Raw genomic sequence first — 21479 nt, forward strand, 5'->3', positions numbered from 1 at the left:
GGCTAAGCTGCCAAAGCCATTTTGGGAAGAAGCTGTTCGTGCCGCCTGCTATTTAATCAACAGATCACCGTCAGTACCGTTGAATTTTGAAATTCCGGAGAAAGTGTGGTCGGGTAAGATTCCCTCCTACTCTCATTTAAGAGTATTTGGTTGTTTAGCTTATGTACATGTATCCAAAGAGCTCAGACAGAAGCTCGATGCAAGATCTACTCCATGCATCTTTATAGGATATGGAGATGAAGAATTCGGATACAGGTTATGGGACCTGAAAACAAAGAAGGTTATTAGAAGTAGGGATGTAGTATTCCATGAAAACCAGACAATGGAAGACATTGAAAAGCCCAGAATGTCTCCTAATTGTAGTTCTAGTGCCGAGAATTTTTATTCTAATCCAGCACCAGGACAAATAGCCACAGAGGATAATGAGGTGCATGAAGATATACCAGAAGCAGACCAGGAGGAAGAAGGGGATATTGAGCAGGGGGAGACTCAATCCTCTCAAGCAGCTGCAGGGCCATCACAGCGGTTAGATGATGGTACATCTCCTGAAACCAATGGTTTACAAGTTCAGAGATCTGAGCGAGGCCGAATTCCATCAAAGAGATTTCCAGAATCTGAGTATATTCTGCTTACTGAAGAAGGGGAGCCAGAGAGTTTCCAGGAAGCTGTTTCTCATCAAAAGAAGGAAAAGTGGCTGCAAGCAATGCAAGATGAGATGGAATCCTTACAGAAAAATCATACTTATGAGTTGGTTGAGCTTCCAACAGGAAAGAAGGCACTAAAGAATAAATGGGTTCAAGCTCAAGAAAGATGGCAGTGGAAAGGTGGTGAAACACAAAGCCCGATTGGTGGTCAAAGGATTTCTTCAGAAGAAAGGAATTGACTTTGATGAGATTTTTTCACCAGTGGTAAAAATGACTTCAATTCGAGTCATTTTTGTTTTAGTAGCAAGTCTAAACCTAGAGCTTGAACAGATGGATGTGAAGACAGCATTTCTTCACGGTGATTTACATGAAGAAATCTACATGGAGCAGCCAGAAGGATTTGAGTTTTCAGGGAAAGAAAACCTCGTATGCAAGCTGAAGAAGAGCTTGTATGGCCTCAAGCAAGCACCAAGACAATGGTATAAGAAGTTTGACTCGTTTATGGTGAGTCAAGGTTATAAAAGGACTGCAGCAGACCAGTGTGTTTATATTCAAAAATTTTCAGGTGGAAACTTCATTGCACTTTTGCTATATGTGGACGACATGTTGATCGTTGGACAAGATGCAATGAAGATTAGTCAGCTGAAGAAAGAATTGTCTAAGTCCTTTGATATGAAAGACTTAGGACCAGCTCAACAAATTTTGGGAATGCAAATAATCCGAGACAGGAAGAATAGAAGGTTATGGCTATCTCAAGAGAAGTATGTTGAACGGGTAATAAAGAGATTAAACATGGATAAAGCCAAACCGGTCAGCATTCCACTTGCAAATCATTTCAAGTTGAGTAAGAGATTGTGCCCCTCATCCAAAGAAGAGATAGAGGAGATGGCTTCAGTACCATATTCTTCAGCGGTAGGAAGTTTGATGTATGCAATGGTGTGTACCAGACCAGACATTGCTCATGCAGTAGGTGTTGTGAGCAGATTTCTTTCAAATCCTGGAAAGAAACACTGGGAAGCAGTTAAATGGATTCTCAGGTATCTTAAAGGTACATCGAAGCTGTGCTTGTGTTACGGGGGAGGTGATCCAATCTTAGAAGGCTATACAGATGCAGATATGGCCGGAGACCCTGATAATAGAAAGTCTACATCAGGTTATCTCTACATTTTTGCGGGGGGAGCTGTGTCATGGAAGTCAAGATTGCAAACGTGTGTTGCTTTATCCACTACTGAAGCAGAGTACATTGCCGCAGCGGAAGCGGGTAAGGAAATGTTGTGGTTAAAGCGTTTTCTCACAGAATTGGGCATCAAGCAAGAAGACTACAAGATACATTGTGATAACCAAAGTGCCATGGATTTGAGCAAAAACTCAATGTATCATTCCCGTACAAAGCACATTGATATCCGCTATCATTGGATACACGAAGTAATAGATCAACAGTTGCTGAAACTGATGAAGATCCACACAAAAGAGAATCCAGCAGATATGCTAACAAAAGTTGTTGCTCAAGAGAAGCTGAAGCTATGCAGAGACATAGCCGGAATGGATGGTAGATGACCATCAGTTTAAATGCGGCTGGAGGGGGAGAATTGTGAAGTCCATGCTCACCACCACTGCACCAACAGTGTGAAGATTGCACAGCCACCATTTTTGACAATGGCCATTGCTGCATTTAACATCGAAAATGGATTGCTCAACAATTGTGGGCTACTGTCAGAAGCTGTTGAAGATTGTGGCCATGCAACCGACTTTGTAAGCCTATAAATAGGCTCCATCCCGTTGCATGCAAGCAAGCCAAGAGAGCAAGCTCAATATTATCCCAAGTGAGGAATATTGAGAGAAAACTCCGAGAGAGAGAGTGTTTAAGTTCCAGAGAGAGCTTGAGAGAAGAGTGAGCAATTCCAGAGAGAATTTGACAGTGTAGAGAGAGGTTCCACGTGAGAATCTCCACGAGAGAAGTTTTTTATTTTTGTATTCTATTTCCAAGAGAGTAATAGAATTCTTTTTATTTTTCTTATCATATTTCTTCTCTAAAGTGGTCAGAGAACCACAACATTTCTCTTCAAATTTCTGAAATCCGATTTTCTTTTTTGTTTATTTTTTCTTTTTTTTTGCATGTTGCTGATCGATCTGCTAGTTGCCGTGTCAGGCCCCGATTGGGTCGTCGCTGTTCTGCAGGTTGGTTTTGTTCTCTTTTTTTTTTTTTTTTTTTGTGGGGATATTGCTATGAGCCCCTTTTGTTTGGTGATGTATAACTTGCATTTGGTCATTCCCACAACTTTATCCCAAAGGTCCATTTGATAATTTTTAAGGATTAGGATATTTAGGATAGACTGACCAGATTTGGTCAATTTTTCCCCAGTTATTATTTGGATACTTTGAAAGTCATATACTTCAATTACGAGTGCTTATAAGATGAGGTCGTTGGGGATACTTGTTCATTTAGATGGTGGTGGGTAGCGATTGCAGAATTTGCTTGCAGGACTCATTAATCTCTCATATCAATATCATTGTAAGGCTCAAACCTAGAGTTAGTTTTCTAAAAGTTGGTATTTTGGGTTTGAGAAGGGAACCGTGGACTCTGTTCTGAGGCTTTTTATAAAGTGAGAATTAGAGATGGACAAAATAGAAAATGGAATGAATGTGGTTGGAGTTTTGTGATTAAATTGCTTTCTTTTATATCACTCAGCTACTAAGTTTTGAATAGCTATTTCCTAAAGGCATAAATTTTGTCATAAATTTTAATATTTTGCTACCTGTTTTAACTGTATTGGCTGCTGAGAGTTTTGGAGGGATTTTGAGAAGTTTGGTGGTTTTTTAGGGCAATAAGACTGTTTTATTTGTTTGTTTTTTGGGCCCCACATATTCCTTAGGCCGGCCCAGCTGTTGATCTGGTCTAGTAATGGCAGCTTCATCAAAAAAGCATGTGAAAGTAACTTGCTGACAGTTGTCTTGAATTCATCCATAAAATAGTATGTTAAATGTGGAGAATAAAGTGGTATTGCCGTTTAGATAATTAACAAGAAGGCTAGCTGCTACTTACCGTGCCCAATTGACAGTATTTTCCAATACTTGCAAGGCCCCTAACAAAGGGTCTTGATTGTCTCTTTGCTTCCCTCCTATCATGTCATCTATTTAATTAAAAAAGACAGATTTGTCAGCATGATTCTCATTTTATCATAAAATATATATTTCTACCTACATATAAGACAACTTATCCATTTGGTATGTATTGGAGTTGGATCTATGTCAATTAATGATTGACAATTAATGATTGGTCATTGTTTAATTTGTCTTATTCTACCTCTTTGTTTTTGTCTCCTGCTGTTGGTACTATTTTCTCTCAACTATTGTTGTCTACCATTTGCCACAGGTGGTCATTGTGCATTCTACTGTCTATGCCTTTTTGAAAATCAGACCTGATTATGTTAGGTTTAAGCCTAAATTTAAAATACCCCTGTCTTGAATGATAATGTTTATATGTATGATATGATACATTTGATGCTTATGATGATGTTTATGTGTGCATGGCTAGTTGTGATTATTGTTCCTACTAACTCTTATGTCTTATTTAATTTTTGTTTAGGCACCATCTCGAATTGTAGAAGCAAGTGCAAAAGCATTAAAACTGACGGATGCACTTTTGAGGTTAGAATCTCATCACTTAAAACTTTTAAATATATATATATATATATATATATATATATATATATATATATATATATATATATATATATATATATATATGTGTGTGTGTGTACTTATAGAAACAACCTTTCATAGAGAGGAAATCAATGTTTTTTGAAAAGCTTTAAGGTGAATAGTTTGCTGTTAAATAAATTAAATAGAAGATTCACTGAATAGAAAGTGTTGAATACATATTAATGGTTTTGTTGTTAGATAATGTTGGTTTTCAATAGGCATTGTTATTTCAACCATGCCACATTTTTTATTGATGCCTAAATGGGGTGGATCTATGATTATCTTTGCTGTATGAAATAGATGGATAAAAGTTGGACTGGTCTTCCAAATTGACTTTCTAGAGATTATGTTGAAGGGGTAGCATCATTTATTAAAGTTGCTAAACAACATTTGGACGATGAGGGAAGACACGTTGCCCATGCCGTAATTGTCTTAATGCCTATTGTAAACCCATTGAGGTTGTACATAAACATATTTATAGGTATGGGTTTTCTAAATTATATGTAAATTGGGTGTTCCATGAAGAAGAACAAGTGGCATCCACGAGCAACACTGGACCGAATAATTTGGTATGTGATTAATTTTTAATATTTTTATGGTTATTAAATCATACTTTCAAATTTATTAAAGGTATTGTTTCATGTGCAGCATCGTTCGCAAGTAAACAAAAAAAATCGTGCAAATGTGCCGTATAACCACTATGGAGGATCGAAACCCTTTGTATATCATCTTCAAGAAAAATCAAAGGTATATATGTATTTAAAATTTTTCAAAAATTCTATGTATAAAAAATTTAATATTAACAATATGCTGAATTATTCATTTTATGTGAACTAACTTGTTATGAATAAGCAGAATCTTCCTGAATGACGAACACAAGGACAGGTGGATTTTTTTTCATGATATGCATTATCATGATAAAAAAGATTGGATCAATGAGACAGCTCAACAAAGATATGTAAGTAAATGATTTTCTACATTTGTCCTCCCAAACTAAGAGACACCTTACTTACATTGCCTTCCTAAGCTAAACTATTATTATTTTGTTAATTTAGTCTGATCATATAACCTTGGGTTTCTTAGTTAACATCTTACAAATTATTGGTAAATTTGTATATCAAAATATATTCATAACCATTGTTACATCAAAGACAAACACAACTATTTGAGGAAGGATTGGAGACAATAAAATGAGGATGCAATTGCTGATGAAGTTTTGGGAACTAGAGCAGGATATATATCCGGTATGGGATACGGTCTAAAACCAATATCATGTTCTCGTAAAAGACAACCGTCACCGGATACAATTGTTTTGCATGAGCGAATATCTAGTTTGGAAGAAGAGTATGATTCATATAAGCAACAAAACGAAGAGCGGATGTCAAGTTTGAAAGATGAGTATGAAGAAAGGATGTTAAAGTATGAAGAAGAAATGAGCAAAATGAGAGAATTTATACAACAATTTATTGGTGAGAAAAAGTAATGTTGTCGGAAAAAGTGTAAACCGATGAAACGAAAATTTCATCGGTAAATACCATTCTAGATGCCATATAGGCAATGAAATGGCCGACGAAGTTATTTTCATCGGTAAAAGTTTTATCGATGAATTTTTGCTTTTTCCTTACAATAATGTTTTGTCGGCAAAAGTTGATTTTCTTGTAGTGAGAATATCCATGTACTCTCCATCGCCTTAGCTCCTATAGGATAACTAAGTGTAATTTGTCATCCTTTGATTATGTGGAAGATAACTAATACCATTGCTGCAAAATATTTGCCTACCTTCGCTTATAATAGCTTACAAAGAATGACTATATATATAATATGTATATTGAAATCAATTCATATATATATATATATATATATATATATATATATATATATCAAAGATACCATTACTATATGGTGTATCTAAAAACCAAATAATTACGTATCAATATACAAATATGGAAGCAGCGATTTTTTCATAATTATATTTTAGAACTATTAGTAAATATTTTAAATAATTAAATAAGTAAATAAGTAAATAAGTAGATAATAAACAAATAAAGATAATAAAAATTAAAGTAAAGTAAATACTTTTGAAAACAATTGGTCACTTGTCGACTCATTTTGAAAAGCTCTTCTATTTAAAAAAATATATATATTTTCGAAAACCCAACCATTTGTACCTTGAAATAGAAATATACTCTTGTAAAAAAATAATACAAGATAAAAATGACATTTAAATAGTTATCCCAAAGTAATCATTTTATTAAATAAGTAAATAAAATAAAATAAAATAAACAATAATAAGATCAAATTTAATAAAATGCTTAGGTTAAACAAGTAACACAATAAATAATTTAAGATAAAATGTGAAAAATTCAATTGATGATTAAATCGCTTAAAAACATCTAAAATCGATTAAATTGTTTAAAAACATCTAAAATCGCAACTTCGCCGAATTACGGAATTGGTTGCATGGAGAATCAAATAAAGTAATATTCTGGGAAACATTTCAAAATAATCAGTTAAGTAAACAAACAAATAATTGAAGTAATTAAAATAAGATAATTAAGTTCCTAGACAAATAAAGCAAATAAATAAATAAATAAAACACATAGGTAAATAATTATATTGACTAATTTAAATTCTCTCAAATATAATAAAACTTGATACTCACAAAAATACAATTACTGATAAATAAATTTTCAAATTTTAAATACTTCATCTATCTATAACCAGGATGAAGCTTGGATAAAACTAAGTGGAAGTTCGAACCGACTGATGTTGAAAGCAATTTAGTTTTTTCCCCCTTATAATGTTTCATTTTTTTTATTTTTTTCTTTTGTTAGATTCTATTGTGTTTGAAAAATAATATTTTAATTTTATTTGGATTGAAATAAAAATAATGATTTTATTTTAGTTACTATTAATTCTTTTCTTTATATTTCCAATTTATATTACCTAGAATGTTTCCAATAATTTAATGTTTTACATTGCCATGAATGCTTCGAAGAATCCAATGTTTTCTAATACTATATAATATGTCTTTTAAAATTTTTGTTACAATATTTATGTAAAATAAATATGGTAATATGAATTTCATATCTTAGAATTTAAAAACATGTTTGGCAAAATATTTGAAAATATTCCCAAAAAATGGTAAAATTAAGTTTGATAAGTATTAAATGTGATGTAATATATGAAAAAAAATATTTAAAAGCATATAGCAGTAAATTAAAGAATTTAAATTGAAATTTTGAAAAGTGGTATCCAATACAAATAATTTTTTTTAATAAAACCAATAATAGAGATTTTAATCCATGTATATGTTAATTTGCTTGAATTCAATACATGACAGCAAATTTTAACTCACGTAAAAGCAATATTGATGAAAGAGCTATCTTCATAATTTTATTAAATGTTGGGCAACTGTTGCACATAATGCAATTAAACATAAATAAAAAAAATGTTATTTGCATCAAAAATTAATTTATTTGTTTAGATTTATTTATCAAATGTTACATATAGTTACTTCCTAAATATTAATTAATTGTCATTTATATAGATATCTTATTACTTTTAAAAGTATACCTTCTTAACCAAACAAAAAATTTGATAACAAATTATAAAAAAACACTTTCCGTGAGAAAATAAAATATTAACAAATTATGAAAAGCTACACAAATTCCATCTTTTAACAAATAAGAAAAATTACATATTATAATTCACCGAACAAGCTACCTTACACATAATATTGACATGACACGTGCACAAGTTAGTTAATCGATAATTTGAAATTTTAAAATTTAAAATATGAAAGTATTAATCAATATAAATTTTTTATTTTTTTAAATTATAAAATTAACTGCCTATATTAAATACCTATTAATTTAAAACTTTAAAATTTTAATATAAAGCTTTTTAAAATTTAAAATTTAAAATTTAAAAATTAAAAATTTGGCTCAAATAAATTATTTATGGATATTATTTGTCAATATTAAATAGTCCATTAATTTGAAACGGATAATTTTAACGTAAGAATGTTCAAATTTCAAATTGTACATATTATTATAATGAATGATTAATTTAAGGAATTAAAGAAAATCATATTGAAGCGTCAACTATAATATTGAAATGTTAAAATTAAAAATTAAAAAATTTTCATTCATAAAAAGAATATTATTAATCATGGAGCTTTAAAAATGGTCTTCTTAACAAAGTGAAAACTAGGATAATAAATTATAGACAAACACTTTCCAATTAATAAATTAGAAAAATCCAATTATTTCATAAACATTAATTAAATGCCATTTATGTACCGTTAATATTATAAATGGTAATTAGGCTGTATTTAAAATTCATTTAGGTATTTAAATATGGAAAAAAAATAAATATAAAAGTAGCAAATTGTTTAAGGCATGTTGATCTAAAACATCCAAAAAATGTTTTTTTTTTTTTTTTTCCTTCCTAATCATCCAAATTGTGATTTTTGAATATTAATAATACATTTGAAAATTAATTGTGGAATTAAAGAAGCCTGAGTAAAGCTATTTTTATTTTTTATGAGGTAATAAACGAATTTGAATAAAGCAAATAATATGCTTTTGAAATAATAATTATTTTTTGGAGCAAAATAAAGTTTGAATAAGACTAGTTATTTATTTTAGAAATAAATAATTTTTTTCTTTAATGAAGAAGGGTATAAATAAGGCTAGGTTCATATATTAGATTAAAAAGTATAATGAACATACATTGCCATTTTTCAAATCGATTCAAATAACAGAGGAAAAAACTTTGATTTGGACTAATGGTTTGATTTTAGGAATTTGAAAAAATTTACATTCATCATTCAAAACAATTTTGTGTTTTTACTAAGTTTTGAAGGTATTTATCAATAAATAGATAATAAAACAACTGATCACTTAACTCGTAATCAATAATATATACAATTATTAAACAATATTTTTTCTTTGGTTTCAATTTTTGTTATAATTTTTCTTATTCTCTACAAAAATTATTGTTAGTATTATTGTCTCATTTAGTTAACTAAATTTATATTTAAATTTTTTTTTGTTCCAAGGTATTTAAGAATTTTTAATTTGTTTGTTCACTACAAATTAGTACAATCACTTGATTTTTGTTATATTTATTTTGCATAATTTTATTATTTTATTATTATATAAAAATCAGCCACAGAAAAAACGAGGAAGACAACTTCGACAATTAGACTATGCTCCACAATGAACCCTTTAGAAGCATCACGAAGATCCCTCCATGATATAAAATATGGAAAACCGTAGCCAACAACTTCTTTGAACCAGTGGGAAGCTGTAAGGGAAAAATAGCAACAAAACCGAGTCAAACAATGGCATGACAAATGTAGAATATTATTGAAAGCTCTTTTCGCCACAAAAAGTGAAAAATATCGTAATACAAAAACATTTATAAATTTTGGAGGGGAAACAAAAATTGCCATCACATTTTTTCTTGACATGTTGACCATCATCGAGTTGGTTGAATACTCTTAAATTGAATTCAGCGTATATTGCTTTCTCCATTGGATGACTTCCCCAGTCTTTCAGTACTAAATAAAATGAGAATGATTTGTCCTTCACTGTACTGTATCCGTTTGGGTAAACCTTTAAGTGCCCGAAAACAGTATTAATGAAAGTAACCAAAAGAAAGAAAAAAAAGAAAAAAAGAACAAAGAGTGTCATTATCTATCTCATAAGATTGCATCATAACCAACCAAAAAGGAAAGAGAGAGAGATTCATTAAACATAAAGAAGAAGAGAAGTAAATAGAAAGTGCATACCAATTAATTCCTCCTACATTAAACATTTTAGAGCAATGGTCAGGCTTATATAAGCTGGAGAAGTTTTCGATTTTCCAAGTGAAAGTGCCATTTTTTGGCTCCTTAACCAGGGATATAGATTCCCAATTTCCATTGTAGTTTGATAACAAAAACCTCCACCCCAAATACACATGAGTCATTAACGAGATATCCTAAAGCAGGGTTTTTAAACGTTTCAAGTGGAAGTAATTGTGCAATTCCCCATCCTTTCTTCATTGCATGAAAACGCCTGACAGCTCCATTAGCACCTATGCGATCAAAATATTAAAGAAACTGTAATACATATAAAAATAACCTCTATATATATATATATATATGAGTGCGTGCACGTGTCTATGTGTGTATATATGCAAACACGTCTTTCCTTATAGCAAATTGGAGGCATTTACCTTGGACGGTTAAATATTTGTCCTCTATTTGGTCATAAACAAGAAATTTAAAGTTTACATTGACTTTCCAACCAGAAGCATAAGTGTCTGTTTCAGCAAAGTAGAGGGAGATGTGATCACTCCCATTATTCTTCATGTCTCCATTAGGGTAAAAGGACAATCTCATGTAAATTTTTTTTTTTTTTTAAAAGTACCATTATTATTATAATGACTGGCTAAATTTGTAGATCTTAACAAGACTCTAAAAGAAGTAAGAAGCAGAACCTTAAATGCTTTGTTATACAATATAAGAGACAAATCAAGAGGAAGAAACTTCCAGACGATGTCTATTTATTAGTAAGAAGTCAGAACAAGTATAGACCATTAGCTCCAAGAAAGATCCACAGTAGAGAAACAATACCATTTATGCCCTCCAACTTCAAAGACATTGGTATCATATTTTTCTGTCTTTGATTCCAAAAGCAAAGTGTATGAGTCTACCTTCAGTGAATAATCATCTGGTGGAAAATCTCTTTTGTATTTTAAAATCTCTGCAAAACATTAATGACCCAAAAAAAAAATTAAAAAAAAATACAGGTAATAAAATAATAAACCAAGCCAATGATGAAATATAGGCTTTTTTTAGAGCTGCATTATAGATTATACCACCAATTTTTTTCAAACAAATCCTATGGGATGTGATGTCCTTATGTAAGACAACTGCAGGTTCTTCAGTGGACCATGCATGTGTTTTAAACTTTTAATAAGGTATCGAATTTCAAATTCAAAATTTTAGTTATTCGAAACTACTAGACCAAATAAATATTTACTTTCAGCTAGGTAGTTGTTAATTTTTCCACCTTCGATCTAAAAGCTTATAGCTTTTTGGATATCAATAACTTAATGTTTATTGGAAACTGAATACGTATTATTCTTGTTTTTAATAATATGTTCATAATTTTTTCTTATATCTAAACACTAACAAAACTAAACTGTTTATTTCTTTTATATTTTTCCTATTATTCTCCTAATACCAACTCTGAATTAAACTGGTAATTGATCCTGAATAAGGTAAAGCAGAGAGACATGTTCAATTAATATGTTGATGAGGTTGTCTCTATAGCGCAATGAATTTGGATTGATAATACTTCTCGGTAACATCTAGCATATTATAGAAACAAAATTTGCAATAATTTTCTGCAAGAAAATCAATGAGCATTTTATTTTGATCCAAAAAATATATATATATATATATATACATACACAATGATAGAAGTTGATAATAAGTGAACTAAATATTTAATGCAACATGCAATCCAATAGTTCTAAATAATCAAATTTACTTATCTTTTAACTTTTTAAGTTGAAGATATTATTACTTGAGTTGGATTGACATACATATATATATATATATATATATATATATATATTTATATATATTTGTCCTAAGCCATTGACTCCTTAAATAGATTTATACTTAATGGTAAATTTTGTTTACAATAATCACATACACATACAAAACATTAAAACATGATAAGAAAAACAGATAAATTACTGTAAAAACAGATTAAAAAAAAAAAAGCCGATTAACGTGAACCAAAAGTTTGAATAATATGAAATTAAAAAAAAAAAAAAACAGCAACAACAAGGTCTGATTGTCAGAGGGACTCAACATCAAGTTTATCTGCACTGTAAAATTCTAAAACTAAAAAAAAGCCTCTTTTTTAAAATAATAAATTTTAAGGAAGAGCTAGGAATACACATATTAAATAACAAAGTTATCATAATGGTTAAAAAAAAAAATAATAATAATAATAAAATAAAATAGAACTTTATAATGAAAAAGTAATGATATACAGTTGGTCTGTTTTCCTATATCTACATACATATTGCATAGGACAATATCAATGGAAAAAAGAAAATAAAAATTAGAAGCTAAACAGTAAAATTTATTCATCAAAATTTTTATTTTTATTTTTTTTTATGCAAAACCCTTGTAATAAAATACCTGTCCGCATTGTTGCTCACCAAAGAAAGCTCTGCGACACAGTAGAGAGAGAGAGAGCAGCTGAACGCTTTTACAAGCGATGAATAACTTAAGGGGAGGCTAACAATTTACACTTGATTAGGCGGTTCTATGATCCATCTAATATGGGCTGGGCCCAACTATATTACTCAAAGTCACGGAAAATTTCTATATGCGCATATTTTTTGGATAAGTTTACTAAAAAAAAAAAATAAAAAAAAAAAAAAAAGTTATTAAAAAGTGACGTAAAATTTCTAGATGCACATGCTTCGTGGATAAATTAACTAAAAACCCATTTTAAAAAAAAACGGAAAAAAAAAAAAGTTTACTAAAAGCTTTCTTTTCCAAAAATAATAATAATAAATTAAGTAAAAACACATTCATTTTTTTTTCTTCATTTTACACAGCCGATTTTCTTCTTACTGTTTCAACTACCAATCAAGAAAACACTTTCAATTTCTATCTTCATTTTTTTAAAAAAAAAAATGGTAAACGAAAAAAAAAAAAAAACTGAATTAATTTGAATAACTTGAACATCATCGGAGTAACTCTGGCATGACTGCATATGAGGACCTGAACAACGAAGACCAAAGAGCTTGGAGTGGAAAAATAGATATGGGTAGTAAAGACGATGTTGTATTGGTGGAGGTTCTGGTTCGCACCAGCTTGAATGGGCAGCCTGTGGCGATCCCAGGCTATGGGTGCTGAATTAATGGCTGCTCTGTTTTTTTGGGAAAATGAAATCCTAGAAAGAAGAAGATCGATTGTGCAGTAAAATAAAAAAAAAAATAAAAAAAATTACGTGTATGTGCAACTAGAAATTTTGATTGTGTACAAAGATGATTGACACACCTCTGCTGAGGTGTCATCTGATAAAGCTCTTAGCCAAACGTCTTGTGTTTATTAATCCTTCACTACGAAACCAACACCTCTAGTTTTTTCTTTTTTCTTTTCCTTTTTTTTTTTGTCATTTATAAATCATGTAAATAAAATCAAAAAATTAAAATAACATTTTGCAAAACAGTTTTTTTTTAATTTATTTTTTTATTTTTTAGGGTGTATAGTTTTGTAAAATGGTAAATTTATATAATACATGTATATATGTATTTTTGAAAAAAAAATATTTTTCATATTGATTCCAAATGTACAGTCTTTTAAGCGAAAAATTTAAAGCACGTTAAAAATATATAAATAATTTTTATTTTTATTTTTTAATATTAGGACAATTTAAAAAAATTGTGTATAAAAAAGATTTTTTTTTTTTACTCTTTTATTTTTAATTTTTACGTACAATTCTATTGGTGAATTTTTGAAAGGATGAATATAATTCAATATAAATCTATTAAATATTAATTTATTTACACTTATTTTGGTATATTTATTTAATAGCATTAGTATTATTCATAACAAATTGAAAATCTTTTCATCACAACATCATTTGAAGATGAATATGCTAAACGATTTTTGTTGAGTAGTATAAGTTCTAAACCTACAACGACTTTCCTATTATAGAGTTTGTGAAATATATATATATATAAAATAAACACTTAAAATAAAAAAAGGAAATTAATAAGTTAATAATCTAGCAACGACAATGTCAAAAAGCAAAGGAAATTAATAAGTTAATAATCTAGCAACGATAATGTCAAAAAGCAATGAAAGAATTTCAAAATCTTTCATTTGGAAATAGCTGAATAAAGGAATTGCCAATGTATTATAAATATATAAATATTTCCTTGCAACTATAATCTAGGACCTACTACTTTCAATTAATTAACTACAAAAAATAATAATGATAATTAAAATGAGAAAGAAATAATTTATTATCTAGCTAACAAGATTGCACTATACTTGATGGTAATAATAGCTTAGAAAGGAATAGGAGAGAGAAGAACTCTCTGGAAAGTTCATACCAATTCACTCCTTTATCATAACAGAACTGCAAAAGTACTGGCCTTTAGCTTGTAGCCAAGTTGGCAAAGCCATGCTTGCTAAATTCCCACCACGCCTCCCTGCCCAGGTTCGATATTGGCAAAGCCTTTTTTAAGATACATATTGTAATTTTCCGAGGAAAAAATAGAAAAGAAAATAGCTTTTTAAATATATAATTGGGATCCAGAACAACAAATGTGCCATTTATGTCCTCCAGCAGCTCAGTGGCGGAGCCACGTTATAGTGTGGGGGCGGGGTCCTCTAAGCTTTTTAATTTTTTTTAGATGCATATTGCAGTTTTCGGGAAAAAAAAATCTTTTTAAATAGATAATTAGCCCCTCTAATCAAATGTTTATCTTTTCTATATTTTTTATTATCTTTTGCAAGTATTTCAAATCATAAACTAAATTTTATTCAAAAGAAAAGCTAAATTTATTTAATTAATAGATATTAATATAATTATGTATTAAGAATTAAGTTACAACTATTCTTTTTATTAAAACTTAAAAATTATTTTAGTTTCTTATTAATTATAGTATTATTATTATTATTATTTTGGTTGGAATTTTATCTTGACCTACTTTTTGTGTTTTGATATTTGATTTTTCTAGATAAATCTTTCATTTATCTAAGATAAATACATCCTGTAACGTTATTATTTATATCTTAATAATCCATCCAAATGAAAATTTTGTATGATGTTCTAAAAAATGTATCATCCAAATGTTCTTTCATATAAAATTATTGTAAAAATTCAATTAACATTTCTTTTATTTATAATGTACATTAATTTTTTGTTTTTTTAAAAGCATAAATATATATTTATCCCACAATTTCAAAGTATTTATATTTATAACATATGACCCCCTCCTGGGGACATTCCTAGCTCTACTCTGCACTGGCTTCAAAGACATGGGTACCATATTTTTATATTTTTGATTCCGAAAGCAAGGTGTATGAATTATCCTTAGTGAATAATAGCAGCTGGAAAATCTGTTTTGTATTTTAAAATCTAGAGATAACATTAATGATCAAAAAACAAAGGCAGATAATATAATTATAAACTGAGGTCTGTGAGTGAATATAGTTTTATAATATAATTATAAACTGAGGTCTGTGAGTGAATATAGTTTTCTAACTGCATAATATACATTCTTTCACCAATGTTTTCAAACAAATCATATGGGATATGATAACCTTATATGTGAAGAATAAACTGTAGTTTCTTCCGTGGATTATGCATATATATGTTCCTTGTTTAATATGTTAGTTCTGGATCGATGCTATTTGGCCAGACAAATATTTTCTTTTTTCTTTTTTTTTTTTTAGCTTGGTGACTATTAATTCTTCCACATTCGATCTAATAACATCAATGTTAATTTTATACTAGCCATATATATTATACAACATAGTTAATTGTCAGCTAAAGGGCTTTGATGAGGTGGGTGTACCGTTTCAAATGTGGATCTAACAAATAAAGAACAATATACCTATTTGTTTTGATCGGTAACCACGAAGTTGGTGTCCAAACCCAAGATATTCTGCATCCAGGAATAATGATTTGCTATCTCTAACTTTCCCTAGAACAATCCGTATACCCATCCGGAAACACTAAGTTTTTCCCCGTCCAGCTTACTGAAGATTCATTCTTTCAGAAAGCATGGACAACCAACAGAGAAATCTGAACAACCTGCAACACTCCTTAAGGGCACTTTCCCTCAAATTTGGAATCAGATAATGGAAAAACCAAGTCGGATAGAACCTTAGCGGAAAAGATGCTCACCACGAGAAGATTCAGAATATTCAATCTCGTAGAAATTATCCCTAAAATCTGGCCGGTGAACACTAAGGTGCGAGTAGAGAAAGTGGACGAAAATATATTCACTTTCTTATTCGGAACCAAGGAGGAAAAGGAGAACATCTTCAGGAACAGACCCTGGTCCCTAGATGGGGCTCACCTGATTTTGAAAGAGTGGCCACCTAGCACAACCACATTTGCGATCCAGGTGCACGGGTTACCTCCGATTTACCTTCATGAAGAAATGGCAATACAAATTGGGAGCATGCTTGGAAATCTTGGCAAAGATTCAATATCCAAAAAGTGTGTGGTGGGCCATCATTTCTCAAATTTCAGAGTTGATCTCCTTACTCTCAACCCGCTACCATCAGGATTCTTTCAGGAAAGAGAAGACGGAATCGAAAGATGGATCTAGTTCAAGTACGAGAAGCTCTCCGATTTATGCTATATATGTGGAAAAATAGACCATGTTACTGGCGCCTGCAACTTCAAAACCCCAGCAACCATAACCTCTACAAATGGCATAATAGCCAAAGTGTATGGCCTTTGACTCAGAGCGGAGCATGGAGGCAACCTCCTCTTCATCAACCTGCTGAAAAAAAAAAAAAAAAAAGAAACCCTAAGTCAGCATAGGGAACAATTATAGGGTTTTGAAAGATTGACTGATTAGCAGCACACTTGTCAGAGATTTGAGAAGCTGAAGCATGTTTTGTAGCTCGAGGATGGTGAGAAAGGCAGACCTAAGGAAGATCTACAAGCAGCTTTGGAAATTTGCCCCGAACTCGACTCTTTAAAACAGACAGTGGATTCAAATAGCGTAGGGAATCTGAAAGAGTTATGCGCAGCTATGCTTCATCAAGCTAGATTATCGAATTTCGATCCCCAAATTTTAGGTAAGTGGGCAACAGGTTTATTAAAGGGGAATTTGGCCCAATACCCTCATAGGGGCAAGGTTAATGATTTTTACCCCCTCATTTGGTATCTTTTTTTTTTCTACCCTTTCAATTTTTGATAATCCCAAAATACCCTTATATCCAAATTAAATATTTTTATTTTTTATTTTTTTTCTTTCTTTTCTTCACCCGACTTTTCTCTTCTCCTTATAATCAATATCTAGCCTCTCTGTTTCCTTTCGCATCGGCCGGATTATAAGCTTGGAGACTGTGCGTTTTGAAGGAAACGGTGAAGAGGCGACTCAGAGAGAAAACTGCAGGGTTTTAGAGAGCCCTAGGAGCAGAAGCAACAGGTAGGCAACAGCGAAGTAGGAAAGCATGAGGCTCATTCCATCAATCATTGGTAATCTTCTCCTCTCCACTTTCAAATTCTTAAGCTTTTCACCAGACATTTTCTTACTTATTTCGCTAATAATGAAATAGTTTTTTTTTTAAATAAATAATATATTTTAGATTGTTATAATTCAGGGCCGCGTAATTCAGTGCTCCTTCAACAGAGGAATATGCAAGGAGGAACTACGCAAGCAATGTCTCTAAGTATAACACTGTTATCAGTTCTCTCACCGCGTAGAGAAGGTAGATTCTAATTTTGATTTTCTTTTTGTGGTTTTGGGATTTTTTTTGTTTTTTTTAGGAGAAATTGTGAAAGTTGTGTTCTTTTTTTTTTTTTTTTTAATAACGGTGGTGGTAGGCATTTCTTGCTGAGAGATGTGTATGATGATATGATGTTGGATGGAGTACAGCCAACTAGGGATAAATTCCATTCTCTCATCGTTGGAACCATGAAAAGCTCTTGCTTGCAAGATGCTTTCTACTTTTATTTTTCATTTTTTTTTCGTTTTAACACTTTACTTTTTAGTTTCATTGTTATCTCTTCTAGTCTGTTATTTCAATTTCCTTTATCTTTCCCTCAAGTGTTTTTTACTCTGTAGGTTAATGCTAGTGATGATCGGTCATCATCAACACTTGAAGCAAAAATTCTTGATGTAGTGCAGATGAACTTGACTCGAGGCCAAAGTGCTTGGTTGGTATTATTTTTTATGGTTACCCTTCTTATTCTAGAATGTATGCAGAAGAAACAAGTTACTACTTGTTCTCTAGGTGATTGATGAAATAGATGGAGCTCTTGGTGATGGCAAAGGTTCTGTGGAGGTTATTCTAAAGATGGTAATTGTGTGTTTTATATTATTATTATTTTTTTGGGTCTTGTGTGTTTTCCATTATTGAATGCTGCTTATTTATTAAATTTAATTGTCTGCACACTTATTTGTGTTTTAATATAATTGTAGTTATAGTTATTTTATTACTATAATTGCTGTTGGTGATTAAATATAACTGCTTTCGTTGTTATCAGTTATTGTTGTCATGTATAATTCTTGTTTTCCTTAATGGTTAATGCAAACTGTCAGTTATTGCATTTACTTCATTATCAACATGAGAATCATAAGGGAAATTTACTGTTTAAACTCCATGGTTGCACATTCTATACGTTAAGAGAAACCTCCATTTCTACCGAGGGTAATATATTCAGCTATGGTGGTGTTTATTTCTCAGTGCTCATTATATTTTTCACTTTTATTTTATGTTGTTCATATAGGTTTCTGCAGATAAGAAGTCTGATACAGGGAAGGAGAATTTTCCAAATGAAGAAAATCATGAAAGTACATAGAAAGTTTATCATTCATATGGAGTTTCCTTTTCATGATTCCCTGGAAAATGGTACTTAGAAAGTTTATCATTCATATAGAGTTTCCTTTTCATGATTCTTTTCATGTAAACTAGATAGTATTTTTCGCTTATTGACAACTACTTGCTTTCTGCAGGGTTCATATATTTGTTCAACCAACAGCTAATCGTGTTGTCAGCAGGTGATCCTTGACTACCATGGCTGATGTTTAATTGCTGTGACAATTTCAAGCCTTTCCATTTCTGATTTCATCTGTTTTATAGACATTTTAGATACTTTGTTGCTTTCATGATTTCTGAAATTTCCTTAGAATTTCTGATATGAAGTCAGTGAATGGAAATAGGATCTTGTTTGTAGTATTCAATACATGCTTAAATGAGTTTATTTGAAAATTTTATCTAAATATCTTGGGATAAAGTAAGAAGGATATGTAATTTATATCAGTTTGTATTTTAAGAGATTTTTGGATGATTGGATTTCTGATCAGCCAAATCATTTTTGGACAGTACTTGATGTCAGATTATGTGTGCAATAATCTGCCTTCTTTGAACTCTACACGTATTCAGGAAATACAACAACACTTTCCCTTTCATGGGTATCCACATGGTCCATCCAGACATCTGATATGTTATGATTTTTTTTACCAGAAAAACTAATATTTTCTTTTTCCTTTTGCCATGACTAAACTCTTTCCATAGCATTTATGGTTGGCTAGTTGTGCATTGCTTAGTAATATAAATGTAGCTATTTATTCTATTATATTATACACCTTCATGTTTGGCATATTTTCCATTTAAGACTCAAGAAAGTATATTATTTGTGTTGTTCTCTCTGAAATGTTTAAAGGATTATTCTAATAGCTGGACGTTAATTTTGTATAATATATCTCTCCAGACACTTATAGAGGAAGCCATCATTGGGCATACCACCAAGGGAATGCAACTTGCACAAGATACACTGGTAGGTTGAGTAATTACAGTTTCTTATCTGAGTTAAAAAATAAATCAAGAACTTATCTAATGTGATTTCATTCTCCGCCATAGGTAAAAACGATTGAGATGGACTTTTTCTTGAGCCCAAAAATGGGGAGTGACCTTCTCTGTAACACCTCATCCTAAAATACAACGGAAATTTTCCAACTTTGGCCGAGGTTGTCCGTTGATCGTTGACTTTGACCGTTGACCGTTGACCAAAGGGGTCAAAGTTGACTTTTTGACTCTGATAGAATTCTAGGTTGACTGAGGTACCGTTACGAAGTACACGTTGGCACGAGTTCATAGACTAGTAGCACGTCGAAAACGGAGCTACGGTTTGAAAGTTATGAGCAAAAGAAGTTGAGGTCCAAACTGTCCAAGGAGTGCCGGAGTTGATTTTTTATTCATGCAAAGTTGAGCTTTGACTCTTGCATGGTTGTGAAGTACTCATCGCTACAAGTCCGTAGACTAGCGGCACGTTCGATTTGGACATGTGGTTTGAAAGTTATGGACCTGTAGAGTCTTTCAAATACTGTATTATTTTAATATTATTTTTAAAGTGTAACAATGTGCCACGTGTGATTTAATAAATGTGACCATGTGTCACCATGTTGAAATGCCACATGTCAACCATGTTTAATACTAAATTATTATATTATTGTTATTTTATAATATTATTTAATTATTTTTTAATTTATTTCTTTTTATTTCTTTTTCTTTCCTTTTCTTTTTCTTTTCTTTTATTTTTTCTTTTTTTCTTTTCCCCCACGTGGGAAAAAAGGGCCACGGGCCCCTTCCCCTTCTTCTTCTTCTTCTTCTTTCTTTCCTTCTTTCTTCCTTCCCACCGGCCATCCCTCTCTCTCTCTCCCGTGTTCATCTTTCTCCGGCCACCACAAGCCACACGCGCTGGCCACCATCCAAGACCACACGCCGACGAGCTCACCAGCCAAATTTGGAGGCCGACCGGCCGGCAACGCGCCCAGATCGGGCCGGTGAAGTCGGCGGCGACGAGTTTAAATTTTCCGGCGATTCCGCCGTATTCCGGGCAACCCAGTCCAAATTAAAACCTCATTTCCCCCTATTTTAGGTCTTCTGATCCCAAATATGGTCTCCAAACATGAAGTGGTTCGTGAGATACGAGGAGATCAAGATCGGCCGAAGCTTTCCGGCCAAATTCCGGCCACCGCCGGTTGAATTGAGTTCAATGGAGGTCGGTAATGTGATCCTCATCTCACAAGCTTTCCATAGACATATAATTTGTCAATTTTGGTTAACGTTTGTGTTAGACCCCCCGGGTACCGGGTATTATTTACCCAAATAAAATATTAATTTATTTGACTGTGTGTGAATTGTGTTCTAGGAGCACAGGTGAGTCGTGGAATTGATCCCATGGAGGATCTTAGGTTAATTGCGTGCTCCAGGTGAGTGACCCACCTTTAAAAATATTTTGGGGCAATTAATTATATTTAATTGGTGTTTAATTGATATCTAGAATTTATGCTCATGTGGTGGAAAATTAATTATAATTGTGCAAAAATATTATTTTATAAGTACGT

At 31.4% G+C, this 21479-nt stretch overlaps 1 protein-coding gene and 1 long non-coding RNA gene across 2 annotated transcripts in view; one reads left to right on the forward strand and one right to left on the reverse strand.

The window, feature by feature from the left end:
- Positions 1-20416, reverse strand: part of LOC132803192 (uncharacterized) — a 34608-nt gene extending 14192 nt beyond the window's left edge. The window contains exons 1-2 of the mRNA XM_060815469.1: positions 20393-20416; positions 10975-11102 (exon numbers count right to left, since the gene is read on the reverse strand). Coding sequence (XP_060671452.1) covers positions 10975-11102; positions 20393-20416 — 152 coding nt within the window. The remainder of the gene's footprint in view (positions 1-10974; positions 11103-20392) is intronic.
- LOC112489068 (uncharacterized) lies at positions 4210-5405 on the forward strand. Its single transcript, XR_009638370.1, has 4 exons — positions 4210-4292; positions 4647-4915; positions 4995-5093; positions 5202-5405. It is a non-coding gene; the product is annotated as an uncharacterized LOC112489068 (long non-coding RNA).
- Positions 20417-21479: the final 1063 nt, after the last annotated feature.

Source organism: Ziziphus jujuba, chromosome 3 (genome assembly GCF_031755915.1).
Source record: "Ziziphus jujuba cultivar Dongzao chromosome 3, ASM3175591v1".
Lineage (NCBI taxonomy): Eukaryota > Viridiplantae > Streptophyta > Magnoliopsida > Rosales > Rhamnaceae > Ziziphus > Ziziphus jujuba.